Here is an 18,291-nt window from a genome sequence, read left to right as displayed (position 1 = left end):
GCAGTTTAAACAAAACAGAGCTTTAAAAAATTCTTAAAATCTTAAATCACACCCTCAAAGTAATTGGAATTTCAGCCCCACATTCATTTTTGTCTTCTTCCTGCACGTTTTTTTTTTTTTCACTTCTGGGTGGGAATTTTATTAACATGTTGCAGTAGCCTTGTGTACTGATTTTCCTAAGATACTTTAATGTTGGACATTACCAGTAAGACTAACTTCTACTACTTTGGTCTTCTCCAGTTGAACGGACAGGAGAGAGAGCAGTGCTGGCAACGTAGCCATAGTGAGAACCACTGTGCCCGCGTGCTGGGTGCTTTGCCAGGTGCCGTGCCAAGCACGCTGCACGCTTAGGTAACCTCTTCCTGCCCGAGGTCACACCGTGGTGGGCAGTAGAACCAGGATGCCAACTCAGGCCCTCCGACCCGTCCTGTGTGGACTGCTGGTCTCACAAACTTCTCTTTCAGGTTAGGCCAGGAAGCTTTTGCTTTGGAAGTAGTTGCGTGCATGTTGCACTGTGTCTCCCCTCTGCTCTTTCATAATTTTCGGTGACTGAGTTGCCTGGTACGTTCCCCGGGCAGGACATCACAGAGACAGATCTGAAAGACCACACATGCTAACTAGGCCTGACGAGGTGTCAGCTGCCGTCCGCGTAGTAGTGGTTTTATGGCAAAATAAGATTTGCTGAGTGAGAACGCGTGAACGCAGGGCCAGCTGTGGCACCTCACCACACACCCACTGGCAGAAACCTTCTTTTCCTGCACACAGTAACAGGAGTACGTGAGGAGAGCACGTCAGGGAAGCAGACCTAGAATTCAGCGGCGCTATGGGACCTACCACACAGTTTCAGTAACGGGGTGGATGGCGACCCCGAATAACAGCCAAGTAAATAGAACCCCTCCGCCCTGGCTTGTCTGGCTGTTTACCCAGCGTGGCCTCTGCAGTAGCTGAGCGCTTTCTGGAAGAAAGCAGTGGCAGCGGGCACCTGGCTTCCCAAGGCTGAGGCCTCCCTTTTGTAAACGCGCTGATTTTTTCAGAGGGTGTGTACATGTTTAACGTGTGGGTGTGTTTGTTTAAGGAAGGCACGGAGCTTCAAAAGGCAAGATGTTTTGTAACCCAGAAATGTAACCGGTAAATGGAATGGTTGAATCTGACCATGAAATTAGAACAAACTGATTAGTAAACAGAGCACGCCCGTGGGCTCCCCTTGCTGGGTTAGCTCCCACCCAGCAGGAAGCCCTGCGGGCAGGGACCCCAGAGGCAGAGCCATGTCTCCAGTGTGACAGGTATTAGCCCAGCCGAGGGGGCAAGAGAGTTCTTGAGTTTGAAGGAGGAAAGGCATTTCACTTTCTGGCTGACATCCTCGTTCCCCCGAGAACTGATTGCAGATAGTGGGAACCACCTTTAGGAAAAGGTGTGGGCAGCTGCAGCCTCGCAGCCCAGGAAACTTCAAAGGAGAGAAAGATGAGCCAGCTGCCCGAGGCCCGGGAGAGACAGCTCTGGAATGAGCTCTGATCTCCTAAAGTTCACTTCAGCCTCTTCAAACTGCCAGGCCAGCCTCTGTACTGGAATTCTTCATCAGTCTGAGCCAAGTTTGACACACATAATTATTTCAGCATAAAAAGCAGCCGTGAACTATCACCATGGGCTTTAGAACCGAGGGGGGTGGTGGAGACATGCAGACTCCTCACCCGTTGCCCAGTCCGTGCGGATAACCCGATGTTTGGTAACAGGGGACGGAGCCACGGCAGCTGAATATGTAGGCGAATCGCAGGCTCAGGAGTTCTGGTCGCTTCTTTTTTAAGTTGTGGTTAAGTGTATATAACATAAAATTTACCATTGTTGCCATTTACGGCCCTGTGCGATCATCACCGCTGTCCAGCGACAGGACTTTTCCATCGTCCCAGTGAGCTCTTCTTGATAAACCTTTTATCACAGCTGCTAACAGGTAGAAATGGATTGACTCTAGTTCCTTCTTCCGTTTCCATCTTTCCGTAGATAAACAGTTATCTCATAAAAAGCAGATGGCAAAAGCCAGAAAAAAGCAAAGCAAGCAATGATTCATTAGCTGGGTAATTAGCTTGCGATTGTGTTTGATGATAATGTCCTAAATACTTAATCAAAGACCAGACTTTGAAATTCAACTTGTGCAGAAAAATAAGCAGCCTCATCCTTCAACTCTCGAACTTTCGATCTGAAAGCTCTGATGGTTCCTGTTAGCAGTTAGGGAGCATTTTCCATGAGTTAATCCTTAGAACAATCCAGCAAAGTAGATGACATTATGCCAGATTTTATGATCCTCAAACATTGTATTTCACTCCACCCGTCTGCCTCTGCTCCGACTGCTTCTAGCAGAGGAACGGAGCCCCAGAAGTTACGTGACTGGTCTGAAGTCCCTAACCAGGTGGCTGATGGGGTAGCTCAGGCCGCTGCACCAGTGCCTAAGGAAGAGTTATCTTTCCACTCTTCTCCTCCTTGGTAACCCTTCAGAGGAAGACATCGGGATAGGGAGGAGAATGGACTGAAATTTTGAATTATAAGATGCTGTGCGGAAGCAGGGAATGTCCCACTCAGCCTAAAACCCTAACCTGCCCAGCACTTGCTCCTGCATGGCAGCTCCTCTGCTTTTCAGAGCTGGCTTCTTGTCCCCTAGATAAATGACACCTGTAGACCTTAAACAGAAACCCGACAGACATACCTTCATTTAAACCAAGTACTGGCGCTGCGTCTGAAATACAAGAGTATGGTTGCTTTCATCTCTGATTTTAAAAGAACTGGGCAGGGGCGGGTTACGCGTCCCGACCGCCTCAGGCACTGATTGAGGGCCTGGCCTGACGGGTGCCCAACCCATGCACCTCCACTGCACCTTGAGGCCCACAGTCAGAAGGGTGTTCCCTTCCCCGACCCCACCAGGAAGGAACCCATTTCAGGAGGACCCTGGAGCTGCTGGGGCAGTGTTCCCGCCCCCTCACCCTGCCCACCTCCCACTGCAGCGGCCAGGGCTGCGGGCGGAGCCGTCTCTCTCCCTGCTGGGCCAGGGCCGCTCTCCTCTCCCCACCAGTGGGCTTGGACAGAGGGAATCTGATAGGAAAGCCTGCTTGTGTGTCACCTGTTTACTTTATCTGTGGGGAAGAAGACATGGTCATTTAAATGAAAAAAGAAGAAACAAAACCCACCTGCTTCTGGTCTAAACCGTGAGTCTAGAAAGTTGGTCCTTAATCAGACAGAAATGTCAGTGTCCCCCGGGCATCGCTCAGTCCCTCTTCATAACATGTGAACCAATCTTTTCATCAACTGGCAATCTACTTGAAAGGAACAGAACCAACTTAGACTGACCAAGCAGAAAAGGAGTTTGGGGGAACAGTACAGAGGTCGCCACGGAGTCAAAGGGAGAAGCCGAAACACAGCTGAGAGCGCGTGGCTTCCGGGGCCGGCGAAGGGCGGGGACGAGCTCCTCGGGGTTGCCGGGTGCCGCGTTCAGCCGCCCCATGGTCCGCAGCTGCTCGTCCCTCCGCCCCGGGAGCAGGTCCTGGAGGGCGCGGAGATGGGCAGCGAGGCCTGCCCCCCAGCTGCCGCAGTGCCGGGGCCTCCGAGCAGAAGCCCCTCCTGCCTCGTGACGCAGTCTGCGACCCTCGAGACCGTAACTCAGGGCCGTCAGGCCTTTTAGGGCAGCTGCCCCGTCCTTCGAGGTCCCGGAACACGTGGTTTGAGCAGAGCAGTCAGGACCAAAAGGTTCGGGTTTGTTCCAGTTTGTATCAGCGTATTTGCCTCTCTGGTAAAACGAGGAGGAAAACAAACTAAGTCATCCTCCGCAACTGCTGTGGCTCCAAGGAGGGCGGGCAGTGGAAGCCCGCTGTGCTCCCTTCCGCGAGGACTCGGCCGGCGGGCCCGGCGCACCTGCCTTTCTTACATCGCTGTCCACGCTTCTCCTTTCAGGCGTGAAGCTGCCCTCGGTTTTGTTTTACTCTTTCGGCTCCCTGGCCCCCGACTCAGGTGATGTCCACAGAGAAACGTGTGTAAACTCACCCGCTCGTGGACTCGGCACCTCCAGCCGGGGTCCCGGGGCTCCTGCGGAATTGCACGTCTCATCACCACCCTTTTAAGACTAAGACTTGAAGACGAAGGGGACGTGTTCGTCAGCTTTAAAAACCTCCGAGTTCCTGGAATCTTTATTACCGTCCACGTACATAAAAGCCAATTTCAACTTTTCTTATTCGTGGAACTGCCTGAAAACATTGTGTTTCTCTTAATTCTTTGTGCCGAAGTTAGTTCAGGTTGACACTTGCCAAACACTTGAATCTAATTAAAGCGAGGACACCGCAGCCATATTCCAGGAGAATCCTGCCCCGGTAACTCCCCCATCCCTCTCGGTCTGGATTCTCTTTACCAGTCACATCACACACACAATTACTGAACCATTCACCTCTGACGGGATTTTATTTAAAACTGCCCTGAGCGTGTTACATTCTTCCTGCGCTGCTGCCATGACTGCTGTTCTCTGAGACGCAGAAGTGGCTGGAGGTGGGCCTCGCCGGGGTCGTGTGCCCCTGAGGTGCGGCCGCGGAGGACAGAGCGGGGCCCTGTGAACGTGGGCAGCTTGTGGAGGGGACGTGACACTTCACAGGGACGCGAGGGCCAAGCTTGACTGCACAGGTCGGCTCCACCTCTAACGTGCTCCCCGGGGGGGTGACCGTGTCCGTGGGTCCAGGCCTGGGCCTGCCCCGAGCTCTGCATTCCACCGCGGAGGGCACCCAAACGTCATGAGCGGTTGGTTCCCGGCGCTCTGTTCTCCCTCCAGACCCCAGACGCTCTGTGCGCTGCCCACCGGGTGCCTTGCCTAGGCCGCCCTCTCCACCGCAAAGGCCCTAGCTTGAGCCTGGGCCTTCCCCGTCTCTCACGTTTCTGCAGGCCCCCATCTGCCCCACAGAGCCTTCGGAATCTCTGCCACGCACGACATCCTTCTCCCTCTGTTCTCCCGCTGGCTGCCATCTATGTGCTGTTAACACCCGAAGCTGACTCTTCCCCGAACGCTTTATGTGGAAAGTTTTCAGGCATTCAGAAAAGTCACGTGAACTGTAGACACTCACATACTTGCCCTTTAGAGTCTACACTTAACATTTTGCTCTGTCTGCTTTGTCACGTATCCCTCTGTCCATTCCTCCATCCACCCATCATATATATGTATTTTCAGAACAAGGTGCAGACGTAAGTATGTTCTACCCCAGACGCTTCTGTGTGCGTATAACTAGAGTTCAGTGTTGGTTACGTAACATTTGCATGTGGTGAAAGGCACAAATCCTTAACGTTCCATTTACTGAATTTTGACGAGCTATATACCTGGGTGTCACAAATCACGGTCCAGACAGAGAACTTTCCCATCACACCAGGACCTTCTGGGTCGGTCACCATCTCCACTCCCGAAGGCAACCACCGCTCCAGTTATTTTCGCCACGGCTTAGTCCGGACCTTCTTGGAAGTGAATAGAAACGAAACGGGCAGCGTGTGCTTTGTGTGGGCCCTTGTATGCAATGCACTGTCTGAGGCCCGCCCGAGGTGTTGTCTGGGTCAGTAGTTCTTTCCTTCTCGTTGCTGGTGCCGTTCCACTGTGTGAAAACGCCACGAACGTCCACCTGCAGCCTGGTAATGGGAGCTTGTGTCGTTCCACTTTAGGCTGCTGGGAACGTGCCTGCGTTTCTCTCGGCTAATGCCTAGGAGGAAACAGCTGGGTCCCGGGGCAGGTGTGTGCTGAGCTTTCTAGAAACCGCTGGACCTTTTTTCTGAAGGGCTCTCGCATCTCACCGTCTGCCCCTGCTGGGCGACAAGCCATGGCGCCCGGGGCCTTGACTGCGTTCGCTGTCCTCAGCCCTGGGACTTCAGCCGTCCCGGTGGAACGTCGTGGTGTCTCTGTGGCTTTTCCTTTTCCTGGACGACAGTGATGCTGTGTGTCTTCTCAGGGCCTGTTAGCTCCGTGTTTATTCAGATAGCCTTTCTTGTGAAAGGTCTGCTCAAGTCTTTCGTCCATCTTTTATTTTTACAAGTATTTTTATGATGAGTTGGAGTTCTTTATATTTTCTGGATACCAGTCCTGTGTGAGATATGTGTTGTGTCAGTATTTTCTCCCATTCTGTCATTTACCTCTTCATTTTTTTTTTTAACAGTTTCTTTGCAAGGCGGGAAGTTTTAAATTTTGATGAACTCTAATGTATCTTTTTTTCTTTTACGGTTATTACCGTCTGTGTCCTAAGAGACCTTTGCCTACCTCAGAGTCACAAAGATATTCTGTGTTTTCTTCTAGACACTTAATAATTTTAGCTTTTACAATTAGGTCTGTGCCCATCTCACATTAATGGTTATGTACGGTATGTGACAGGGGTCGAGCTTAACTTTCCCCACATGGCTGTCCAGGTCCACAGGGTGTACTTCTGTGATTGTGTCCTTCCTGCCCTCATACTGTGACTTGGCCTGGTCCTTCACACAGCGAACACTCAAGGCATGTTAACAGAATTGCACTGACGATTTAGAGGAAATAGGGACTCCGGTAATCTTTTAACGTCTTGATGTTGGAATCCATTTTATAGGATCCATCCCCCAAATTGAATACTGGTGAGAGAGCCCTGTTCAACCTTGAGTTAGCATTACCTGCCAAGAGCACAGGCCGGGGCCACAGGGTTCATTGCTCGAATGTTGTCTTTGGCTTCTTGCGTGAAGAGTGGAGATCAATTCAGCTTTTTACTGAATTGCTACTATATGCTAGAGAGGGTGCCTCACTGCTTTCCAATACAGCTTCCTACTCTAGCTTTACTGAAACCTTGTATGTCAGAAGAGGAAATCTGAGAACCAGACATTAGGAGCTCTCCAAGACAGGCAGGTCTGGAGGAAAGCCAATAACTTGTGTCTGATGTAAGACTTCTGCAAGACCATTAACAGCTGAATGATTTTAAAGTGCAAAGGACTTGATAGTAACACTTGGCGGCAATTAAACATATTAAATTCTGAACCAGCCAAAGACAGCGGAAAAATTAAGTCTTCTGACATCACTCCAAGTGTATAGTAATATGTGCAAAATAAAAACCCCCCGGGAAACATATCTGGCTCTAAATCTCTAAGCTAAGAGTTTGATTAGATAGTAAAAAAGGCATTAAAACAAGAAATAGCTTCGGGGCCCATGCACTGCCCAGGACTTTTTGAAACGTCCTCACAGTCAAGCTCGCGGTTCACAAAGCCGAATGTCCCCTGACCGTGCAGATTTGATGTATGTCTTCGTCCCTGTGTACTGTCTGCGGAAAATGAGCCGGCTCATCTTTTCTTCGTCCGCAGGTATGCTTCAGAAGTGTCCTTCCATCGATGACTTCGTAAATGCCCTTGTTGCCGACCTGGATATGGACTTGGAAACTTTCCTCACGGATTCTAAATGATGGGAACACCGTGAATCCTTTAAGTCAGTCACGGAGATGTCAATTTTGTTGTAAATGCTACAACTTTGAACGTTTGTTTCTGATTTCAGCATTCAATTCTGTAATAACTTATGAAAAACCTCAAACCAGTGGAACTTGGAATAAATAACTTTTTAAAATTATGCTGGCTTTTAGCCTGTTTGTTTGGCAGATTTTTGAACATAAGGAAATCCATTCAGTGAGCGAGTGCAAACCAGAACACAGAGGTGTTAGCGTCAGGGGCCAGACACCCTCAGCCCAGCCCCGCCCCTGGTGAGCTTTTCCCTGCCCGATGACCTCTACTTGGTTAGAGACATAATGAAAAGCAAAATTATTTCAGTTTGAAGCAGTCTTCAGGAAGATTAGACATATAGTTCCTCTGCATGGTTTCTTATAGGTGGCTTTGAAAACGGAATAGTCAGTTACAGTGACCGAGAAACCAAGTGTGGTTTCCAAAGTATTTGTAATCGATTGTGTTGGCTTTTCCTGTGTGTTTAGATTCCTAAACTATACAGATGGACTCAGAACAGAGGGCACCTGAACTCACACGTTTCTGACCTGACAATGAATATACAAAAATAAGTGCAGGTACAATTAGTAAATGATGTGTCAAGTCCAGCAACTGATAAATACGGAAACTGGGATTCAAACCCTGTCTTGTCTTTATCCTAAACATTACTGCATACTGTATCACCACGTGTTAATAGCAGAAAAGAAAGACACCGTTTAATAGGCTTTTCACACCTTCAAAGTCAAGAATTTAATTACAGGCTTCCATTTAAAATGACACCTGCTAGTGGCCTCTTCCTGCTTCTCCCTAAAAGACCAGTGATGATGCAAAAAGGCAGGATTAAAAATCCCCCAAACTAGGACACACGTCCAACCTACTCACAGAATCTGGAGGAATTTCTACAAGCTAGAAACAGACGAGACAGGATAAAGAAACGTCAGTGACGCACGCATGCCGGGTCCACCTGGATGCTGGGGTGAGGGGAGGGGTGACCCTCCATTCTCTCCCCACCTCCTGCCCACACAGGTAACACGCTGTGTGCACCAGCCAGGGAGCCGCGGCCCCGCGAACCTCCTGTGGGGCTTCCGCGTCAGCCACACGAGGCCTGTTCTCCTCTCCCAGCTCCTCCCCGTTTGGCTCTCTCTGTCTGTGAACACGTGGAAACCACAGTGCAGAGAATCCTTGGGCGGGAAGGAGGGCAGGCCTGCAGCAGTCGCTCCCCCGTGGGAGGTGTGGGGTGATGCCGCAGGGACAGCCGGGTGCCAGCGCCCAGGGCAGGAGCGGCTGCTTCTGTCCCCACCCACACGGTCTGTGAGCTGAGGGAGGCGACGCTCTTGCGGACACAGACGCTAACTCTCATCTGGGAAGCGGATCCGGAGAAACTGACACCAACCTGCCGTCCGTTACAGGGAAGTCTGAAAAGGTGCTTTAACAGCTCCAGGTGTACCGAGCCACCAGCCCCTGGGCCTTTATCCTCCCTTTTCAGCTGAGGGTGAGTGAGCAGAAAAGGAAATCTGTGCGGAGCTTCAGAAAAAGGAAGGGAAGACGCGGGAAGATCCCAACTTTGAACACTATTCTTAAAAGGAACTAAGGCACGCTGTAGAAAACATCTCTGCCATTCTTAGTGAGACTTGAGAAAACACGGTATTTATGAAGCCGAAAGCCATAAAGAAAGAACAAGCGGAAATTTAAAATAGGCGAATCTAAAAAAGAAGACAGGCAGAATAAGAAAAAAAGAAATGCAGAGAAACTGAAACGTAGTGCAGTGATTTAAAACATGATCAAAGCAGAAAGGACCAAAACTGCCAAGGAGAAACGAGAAGCCTCTCACTCAGAGTGCAGGTTAAATTCCGGGACACGGTGAAAGCCGGCAGCCAGGAAGCAGCGCAGAATCCCGGGGACAAAGCCAGGACAGCTGGAACAGAAACAGCAGCAAAACCCAAATTCTCGTGTCCTCCTGTGTTCCCAGTGCTCAGAACAGTGACCAGCACATAGTAGGAGCTCTGGTGAAGACGTGCTAGTCAATGAACTTAAGGAAACTGTTTTGAGATGAAAAAAAATGGATGTGTAATTTAAAAGGGAATCCTTGATGGCTGCCTAACAATGAGAATGGGCTTAATGCCACTGAACGACATACAGTGAAAAATGGTTAAAACAGTAAAGTTTCTGTTATGTAGGATTTACCACAATTGTTTAAAGCAAAGAGAGAGAAGAGAATCCTGCATTCTAGATCAAAACGAACAAAGAAAACAGTAAAAAGAGACCCCCCACACACACCTAGACAGACTCTGCCTTTCACTTTGAGAACTTAATATAAATACAACTAAAATTACAAGCCAGCTGATCCCAAACTGGGCATTTCCCAGGGGTTGTTAGTGTTCCACGAACTCAGAAGGGTCGCAGTGTTAAATACATTTGTAAAATACAAGTGAGCTCTGTGTTTCACTATATGCACATCAGCAGTCCTGCACTCACAACACCTATTTCCCAAACGTGTTTGATGAGGGGGCCCCCCGCTTTGTTGGAGGACCTACTGATGACATTTGTCAGAACACTGGGGACTAACTGTTGAAAGCATCCAGCTAGAAACAACAGGCTTACACAGAAAGGAACAAAGCGGACAGCGCTCCCAGGATTCAACTGTTCAGCGCTGTGAAAGCCGAAGGACGGTGAAAAAAAGTTTTCAGAGGTAAAGGCTGAGATGCAGAATGGCGTTCTCAGATATACGAGGGCTCAGGAGACATCTCAGCTTTGTACCTTTCTTTAAAAATCACTAGAAGAATAAGTAATTTCGATCGAGTCAAAGCGAAGGAAATCCCTAAGGAACTTGTAAGCATTCTGAGGGGTCATTGCCTCTTTTCTCAACAACAGCTGGATAAATCATAACGGCAAATTATTTTACTATGAATGCTTTTCCTTATGATGGGAATAAGCCCACAACACACAGCAGTTCCTCTGGGAAAAATTCTCTCCAGTACTTTACGGTTTACCAGCAGCTTCCAAAAATCCAGTTTAAACTACTTATGTGCTAAAAATAATAATCATCATCTAGAGAAAGGACTGGAGGATAATGAGTAAAATGTTAATGTGACTGTCCTTAGTGTTGAGATTTATTTTTCTTCTATTTCCAAATTTAAAAAAAAAATAGGCAATGTGTTCATTTTAATATAATTTAAAATTTGCAAAAAGTTTAATCGTGACAGAGCTAAACTTAAAAGCGTGTTTCCAGTTCTGAAGGAGTGCTTGGCTGATGTAAGCAAATTCAGAAAATGCTTCTGAGACATTCAGGGAACAACCCGTACAGTCAGAAACTTTACCAATACCCAGGGGTTAGCGTGATTTGCTCAAAGCGACTGAGATCAAACATGAACAGCAGCAGTGCTTGACATTCATTTAGCATTTTTCAGTTCACGAAGAACTTTATCACGTGGTCATCTCAGGTGCGACCCATCACCCAAGAGATAACAGGGCGCAGGCAGTGTCAGGACTCCGTCGCCACAGTGGGGCAGACAGGCTGGCGATGCGTCGGCTGCTGAGCTGGTCACGCCGATGCAGGACTCCTGGACTGTGCCCCCTCCCCTGCACACGGGTCTTCAGGAGAGGATGTGGATCTCCTGCAGGGGCTCAGGTGCACATTCAGACAGAGCGCTGGGTGGTTACAGGGCCCACTGGGCCTGAGGTCACGCGTGGTCTTTCTGCTTGAGGAAGCCTGTGCCCGTGGACAGACAGACAATGAGACATCACAGCACCAGACCAGGAGGGACGAGGGGTGGGAGGAGAGAGAGGAGAGGCCATCTGGAAAAAGTCTTCCACAGAACTTGCCATCCACTGGGTGGTGGCAGGTGGCAGGGTGGCACCTTTGTACTCTTTAAATCGTGACTCGATGTTTTTAGAAAACCATGTGGGAAGCAGCGCGAGGACAAGCCTGTGGTGGCCATCGGGACGGTCCTTTATGATAAACTGCTTAATTCGCATCCTTTGAGTAAGACTGTCCAGCAGGGATGAGCTGTTCTCCAGGCCCGTTTCTCCCTCTCACCGACAGAGAAACCAGCAGGACCGTGTTAGGTGCCCTTCTGCGATCCCGACGCACTGGGCCAAGGGTAACTGCTCTCCACAGGCACCCGATCTATTTATTATTTCCTCCAACCTTATGTTTATTTTCCTATTCATTTTCTTATGTCTTGGGTTAATTTTTAATTTTCAGCCTTTCTTTTCTCAGATGTGCATCTCAGTCTATAAACTTTCTTCGAAGTACTGCTTTAATTACATCCCAGAAGTGTTCACATGGAGTATTTTCATTATTATTCTATTCAAAATATCTGATGTAGTCTAATGGGTAATTTAGAAGTGTATCTTTATTGCATTGTGGTCAGAGTACATATTCTGTACCATTTCAGTCTTTTGCAATTTATTGAGACCCACTTTAGGGCCCTGGTCAATACCGACTGTAAACATATTAGATGTGCTTGGGAAGAACGTGTATTTTTTAGTTGTTATGTGCAAGGTGCGTTTTCTTCATCTTTTGTCTGCTTCATCTGCTTTAAAACATCTGAAAGATGTATTAAAAACCTCTTGCCATAATTGCATATTTATCTGTTTACTACTGTAATTTGGTCAGTTTTCGCTTTATAGATTTTGAGGCCATATTGCTAACTACAAACAAATTTAGAATTCTTATATCTTCCTGGTAAGATTTTAAATTATTATGATGTGATTCTCTTTATCTCTCCTTGTACCTTTTAGCTTAAAACCTATTTTGCCTGATTTATTGTAACTACACAAGTTTTCCTTTGTTTAATATCTGTATGACATATTTTCTGTTCCTTCACTACCTCATTATTTGGTGTGTCTTTTATACATGCCATGTTGCTTCTTATTCTGATATTCTTTTTTTTTTTTTTTGCGGTACACGGGCCTCTCACTGTTGTGGCCCCTCCCGTTGAGGAGCACAGGCTCCGGTCCCGCAGGCCCAGTGGCCACGTTTCACGGGCCCTGCCGCTCAGCGGCATGTGGGATCCTCCCGGACCTGGGTACGAACCCGTGTCCCCTGCATCGGCAGGCGGACTCTCAACCACTGCGCCACCAGGGAAGCCCTGATCTAGTTTTAAAAAACTGTTTTCTGTGGGGTAGTCCAAATGCCTAATCCACCATTACCAGAAACCTATAATTCTGTTCCTCTAAGATCTAAACATAGAATTACCGTACGATCGAGCAATTCCACTCCAAGTTTTATACCCACAGTTATTGAAAGCAGGAACTCGAATTTATATTTGTGCACCAATGTTCACTGTAGCATTACTCACAATAGCCAAAAGGTGGAAACAACCTAAATGCCCATCAACAGACAAATGGGTAAACAAAATATGGTGTATCCCTATAATGAAACATCACTTGACCATAAAAAGGAATGAAGTTCTGGTACTTGCTACAACATGGATGAAACTCAAAAACTTATGCAAAGAAGCCAGACACAAAAGGACAAATACTGTATGATTCCACTTACATGAAATATCTAAAATAGGCAAATTCATCACAGACAAAAATTAAACTAGAGGTTACCAGGGGCTGGGGTGGGGTAATGGGGGAGTTATCATAGAGTTACAGAGTTTCTGTTTCAAGTGATGCAAAATTCTTGAAAATAGAGAGTGGTGATGGTTGCCCAACAATATGAATGTAATTAACGCCACTGAATTGTACACCTAACAATGGTTAGAATGGAAGATTCTGTGTTGAAAATACTTTATCAAAATGTTACACAGTGACTGGTTCAAGATGGCGGAGCAGAAGGACGGGCCCTCACTCCCTCTTGCGAGAGCACCAGAATCACAACTAGCTGCTGGACAATCACCGACAGGAGGACACTGGAACTCACCAGAAAAGATGCCCCACATCCAAAGACAAAGGAGAGGCCACAACGAGACGGGAGGAGGGGCGTAATCACAGTAAAATCAAATCCCATAACCGCTGGGTGGGTAACTCACAGACTGGACAACACTTATACCACGGAAGTCCAGCCACTGGAGTGAAGGTTCTGAGCCCCACGTCAGGCTTCCCAACCTGGGGGTCCGGCAACGGGAGGAAGAATTCCTAGAGAATCAGACTTTGAAGGCTAGCGGGATTTGATTGCAGGACTTCAACTGGACGGGGGCGCAGTGGGAGGAAACAAAGTGTGTGCATCGGGACCCGGGAAAGGAGCAGTGACCCCATGGGAGACTGAACCAGACCTACCTGCTAGTGTTGGAGGGTCTCCTGCAGAGGCAGGGGGTGGCCGTGGCTCACCATGAGGACAAGGACACTGGCAGCAAAAGTTCTGGACGTACTCCTTGGCGTGAGCCCTCCCAGAGTCCACCATTAGCCCCACCAAAGAGCCCAGGTAGGCGCCAGTGCTGGGTCGCCTCAGGCCAAACAACCAACAGGGAGGGAACCCAGCCCCACCCACCAGCAGACAAGTGGATTAAAGTTTTACTGAGCTCTGCCCACCAGAGCAACAGCCAGCTCTACCCACCACCAGTCCCTCCCATCAGGAAGCTGGCACAAGCCTCTTAGATAGCCTCATCCACCAGAGGGCAGCCAGCAGAAGCAAGAAGAACTATAGTCCTGCAGCCTGTAGAATAAAAACCACATTCACAGAAAGACAGACAAGATGAAAAGGCAGAGAGGGCTATGTACCAGATGAAGGAACAAGATAAAACCCCAGAAAAACAGCTAAATGAAGTGGAGACAGGCAACCTTCCAGAAGAAGAATTCAGAATAATGATAGTGAAGATGATCCAGGACCTTGGAAAAAGAATGGAGGCAAAGATCAAGAAGATGCAAGAAATGTTTAACAAAGACCTAGAAGGATTAAAGAACAAACAAACAGACATGAACAATACAATAACTGAAATGAAAACTACACTAGAAGGAATCAATAGGAGAGTAACTGAGGCAGAAGAATGGATAAGTGACCCGGAAGACAGAATGCTGGAATTCAATGCAGTGGAACAGAACAAAGAAAAAAGAAATGAAATGAAGACAGAAATGAGACCTCTGGGACAACATTAAACACAACAACATTCGCATTATAGGGGTCCCAGAAGGAGAAGAGAGAGAGAAAGGACCTGAGAAAATATTTGAAGAGATTATTGTCGAAAACTTCCATAACATGGAAAAGGAAATAGCCACCCACGTCCAGGAAGCGCAGAAAGTCCCATACAGGATAAACCCAAGGAGAAACACGCCAAGACACACAGTAATCAAACTGGCAAAAATTAAAGACAAAGAAAAATTATTGAAAGCAGCAAGGGAAAAATGACAAATAATATACAAGGGAACTCCCATAAGCTTAACAGCTGATTTCTCAGCAGAAACTGTACAAGCCAGAAGGGAGTGGCATGACATACCTAAAGTGATGAAAAGGAAGAACCTACAACCAAGATTACTCTACCCAGCAAGGATCTCATTCAGATTCAATGGAGAAATCAAAAGCTTTACAGATAAGCTAAGAGAATTCAGCACCCCCAAACCAGCTCTATAACAAATGCTAAAGGAACTTCTCTAAGTGGGAAACACAAGAGAAGAAAAGGACCTACAAAAACAAACCCAAAACAATTAAGAAATGGTAATAGGAACATACATATCAATAATTACCTTAAACGTGAAAGGATTAAATGCTCCAACCAAAAGACACAGGCTCACTGAATGGATACAAAAACAAGACCCATATATATGCTATCTACAAGAGACCCACTTCGGACCTAAGGACACATACAGACTACAAGTGACGGGATGGAAAAAGGTATTCCATGCAAATGGAAATCAAAACAAAGCTGGAGGAGCAATACTCATATCAGATAAAACAGACTTTAAAATAAAGAATGTTACGAGAGACAAGGAAGGACACAACATAATGATCAAGGGAACCAAGAAGAATCCAAGAAGAAGATATAACAATTATAAATATGTATGCATCCAACATAGGAGCACCTCAATACATAAGGCAACAGCCTAACAACTATAAAAGCGGAAATTGACAGTAACACAATAATAGTGGGAGACTTTAACACCTCACTTACACCAATGGACAGATCATCCAAACAGAAGATTAATAAGGAAACACAAGCTTTAAATGACATAATAGACCAAATAGATTTAATTGATATTTATAGGACATTCCATCTAAAAACAGCAGATTACACTTTCTTCTCAAGTGCACATGGAACATTCTCCAGGATAGATCACATCTTGGGTCACAAATCAAACCTTGGTAAATTTAAGAAAATTGAAATTATATCAAACATCTTTTCTGACCACATGCTATGAGATTAGAAATCAATTACAGGGAAAAAATGTAAAAAACAGAAACACATGGAGGATAAACAATACATTACTAAATAACCAAGAGATCACTGAAGAAATGAAAGAGGAAATAAAAAAATACTAGAGACAGATGACAATGAAAACACCATGATCCAAAACCTATGGGATGCAGCAAAAGCAGTTCTAAGAGGGAAGTTTATAGCAATACAATCCTACCTCAAGAAACAAGAAAAATCTCTAAACGATCTAACCTTACACCTAAAGGAACTAGAGAAAGGAGAACAAACAAAACCCAATGTTAATAGAAGGAAAGAAATCATAAAGATCAGAGCAGAAATAAATGAAATAGAAACAAAAAAATCAATAGCAAAGATCAATAAAACTAAAAGTTGGTTCTTTGAGAAGATAAACAAAATTGATAAACCATTAACCAGACTCATCGAGAAAAAGAGGGAGAGGACTCAAATCAATAAAATTAGAACTGAAAAAGGAGAAGTTACAACAGACACCGCAGAAATACAAAGCATCCTAAGAGACTACTACAGGCAACTCAATGCCAATAAAATTGACAACCTGGAAGAAATGGACAAATTCTTAGAAAGTTATAACCTTCCAAGACTGAACCAGGAAGAAATAGAAAATATGAAGAGACCAATCACAAGTAATGAAATTGAAACTGTGATTAAAAATCTTCCAACAAAGAAAAGTCCAGGACCAGATGGCTTCACAGGTGAATTCTATGAAACATTTAGAGAAGCGCTAACACCCATCCTTCTCAAACTCTTCAAAAAAATTGCAGAGGAACAAACACGCCCAAACTCATTTTACAAGGCCACCATCACCCTGATACCAAAACCAGACAAAGATACTACAAAAAAAGAAAATTACAGACCAATATCACTCATGAATACAGACAGAAAAATCCTCAACAAAATACTAGTAAACAGAATCCAACAACACATTAAAAGGATCATATACCATGATCAAGTGGGATTTATCCCAGGGATGCAAGGATTCTTCAATATACACAAATCAATCAGTGCAATACACCGTATTAACAAACTGAAGAAGAAAAACCATATGATCATCTCAATAGATGCAGAGCAAGCTTTTGACAAAGTTCAACACCCATTTATCATAAAAACTCTCCAGAAAGTGGGCACAGAGGGAAACTACCTCAACATAATAAAAGCCATATACGACAAAGCCACAGCAAACATCATTCTCAATGGTGAAAAACTGAAAGCATTTCCTCTAAGATCAGGAACAAGACAAGGATGTCCACTCTCGCCACTATTATTCAACATAGATTTGGAAGTCCTAGCCACGAAAATCAGAGAAGGAAAAGAAATAAAAGGAATACAAATTGGAAAAGAAAAAGTAAAACTGTCACTGTTTGCAGATGATATGATACTATACATAGAGAATCCTAAAGATGCCACCAGAAAACTACTAGAGCTAATCAATGAATTTGGTAAAATTGCAGGATACAAAACTAATGCACAGAAATTTCTTGCATTCCTATACACTAACGATGAAAACTCTGAAAGAGAAATTAAGGAAACACTCCCATTTACCACTGCAACAAAAAGAATAAAATGCCTAGGAATAAACCTACCTACGGAGCCAAAAGATTTGTAGGCAGAAAACTATAAGACAATGATGGCTCAATAACAAAAAAACAAACAACCCAATCCAAAAATGGGCAGAAGACCTAAACAGACGTTTCTCCAAAGAAGACATACAGGTGGCCAAGAAGCAGATGAAAAGTTGCCCAACATCACTAATTATTAGAGAAATGCAAATCAAAACTACAATGAGGTATCACCTCACACCAGTTAGAATGGCCATCATCAGAAAATCTACAAACAACAAATGCTGGAGAGGGTGTGGAGAAAAGGGAAGCCTCTTGTACTGTTGGTGGAAATGTAAATTGATACAGCCACTATGGAGAACAGTATGGAGGTTCCTTTAAAAACGAAAAATAGAATTACCATATGACCCAGCAATCCCACTACTGGGCATATACCCAGAGAAAAACATAATTCAAAAAGACACACGCACCCCAACGTTCACTGCAGCTCTATTTACAACAGCCAGGACATGGAAGCGACCTAAATGCCCATCGACAGACGAATGGATAAAGAAGATGTGGTACATACATACGATGGAATATTACTCAGCCATAAAAAGGAACGAAATTGAGTCATTTGCAGAGATGTGGATGGATCTAGAGACTGTCCTACAGAGTGAAGTAAGTCAGAAAGAGAAAAAGCAAGTATCGAATATTAGCGCATATATGTGGAACCTAGAAAAATGGTACAGATGAACCTGTTTGCAGGACAGAAATAGAGACACAGATGTAGAGAACAAACGTACGGACACCAAGGGGGAAATTTTGTCAGGGGTGGTGGTGGTGTGATGACTTGAGAGATTGGGATTGACATGTATACACTGATGTGTATAAAATGGATAACTAATAAGAACCTGCTGTATAAAAAAGTAAAATAAAATTCAAAAAAAAAGTTATATAGTTAATTATGCAATATGCCA

The 18,291-nt window shown here is 45.7% G+C and overlaps 1 protein-coding gene across 2 annotated transcripts in view; it reads left to right on the top strand.

Moving 5' to 3' along the window:
• MIPEP (mitochondrial intermediate peptidase) overlaps positions 1-7,573 on the top strand; it is a 133,205-nt gene extending 125,632 nt beyond the window's left edge. For both annotated transcript variants that reach the window (XM_032611434.1, XM_032611433.1), the window contains one exon: positions 7,315-7,573. In XM_032611434.1, the coding sequence (XP_032467325.1) occupies positions 7,315-7,412 (98 nt within the window). In that variant the 3' untranslated portion in view covers positions 7,413-7,573. The remainder of the gene's footprint in view (positions 1-7,314) is intronic.
• The last annotated feature ends 10,718 nt before the right edge of the window (positions 7,574-18,291 follow it).

The sequence above is a fragment of the Phocoena sinus genome, chromosome 18, assembly GCF_008692025.1.
Source record: "Phocoena sinus isolate mPhoSin1 chromosome 18, mPhoSin1.pri, whole genome shotgun sequence".
Classification (NCBI taxonomy): Eukaryota; Metazoa; Chordata; class Mammalia; order Artiodactyla; family Phocoenidae; genus Phocoena; species Phocoena sinus.
This window is presented reverse-complemented; position numbering and strand designations above follow the sequence as displayed.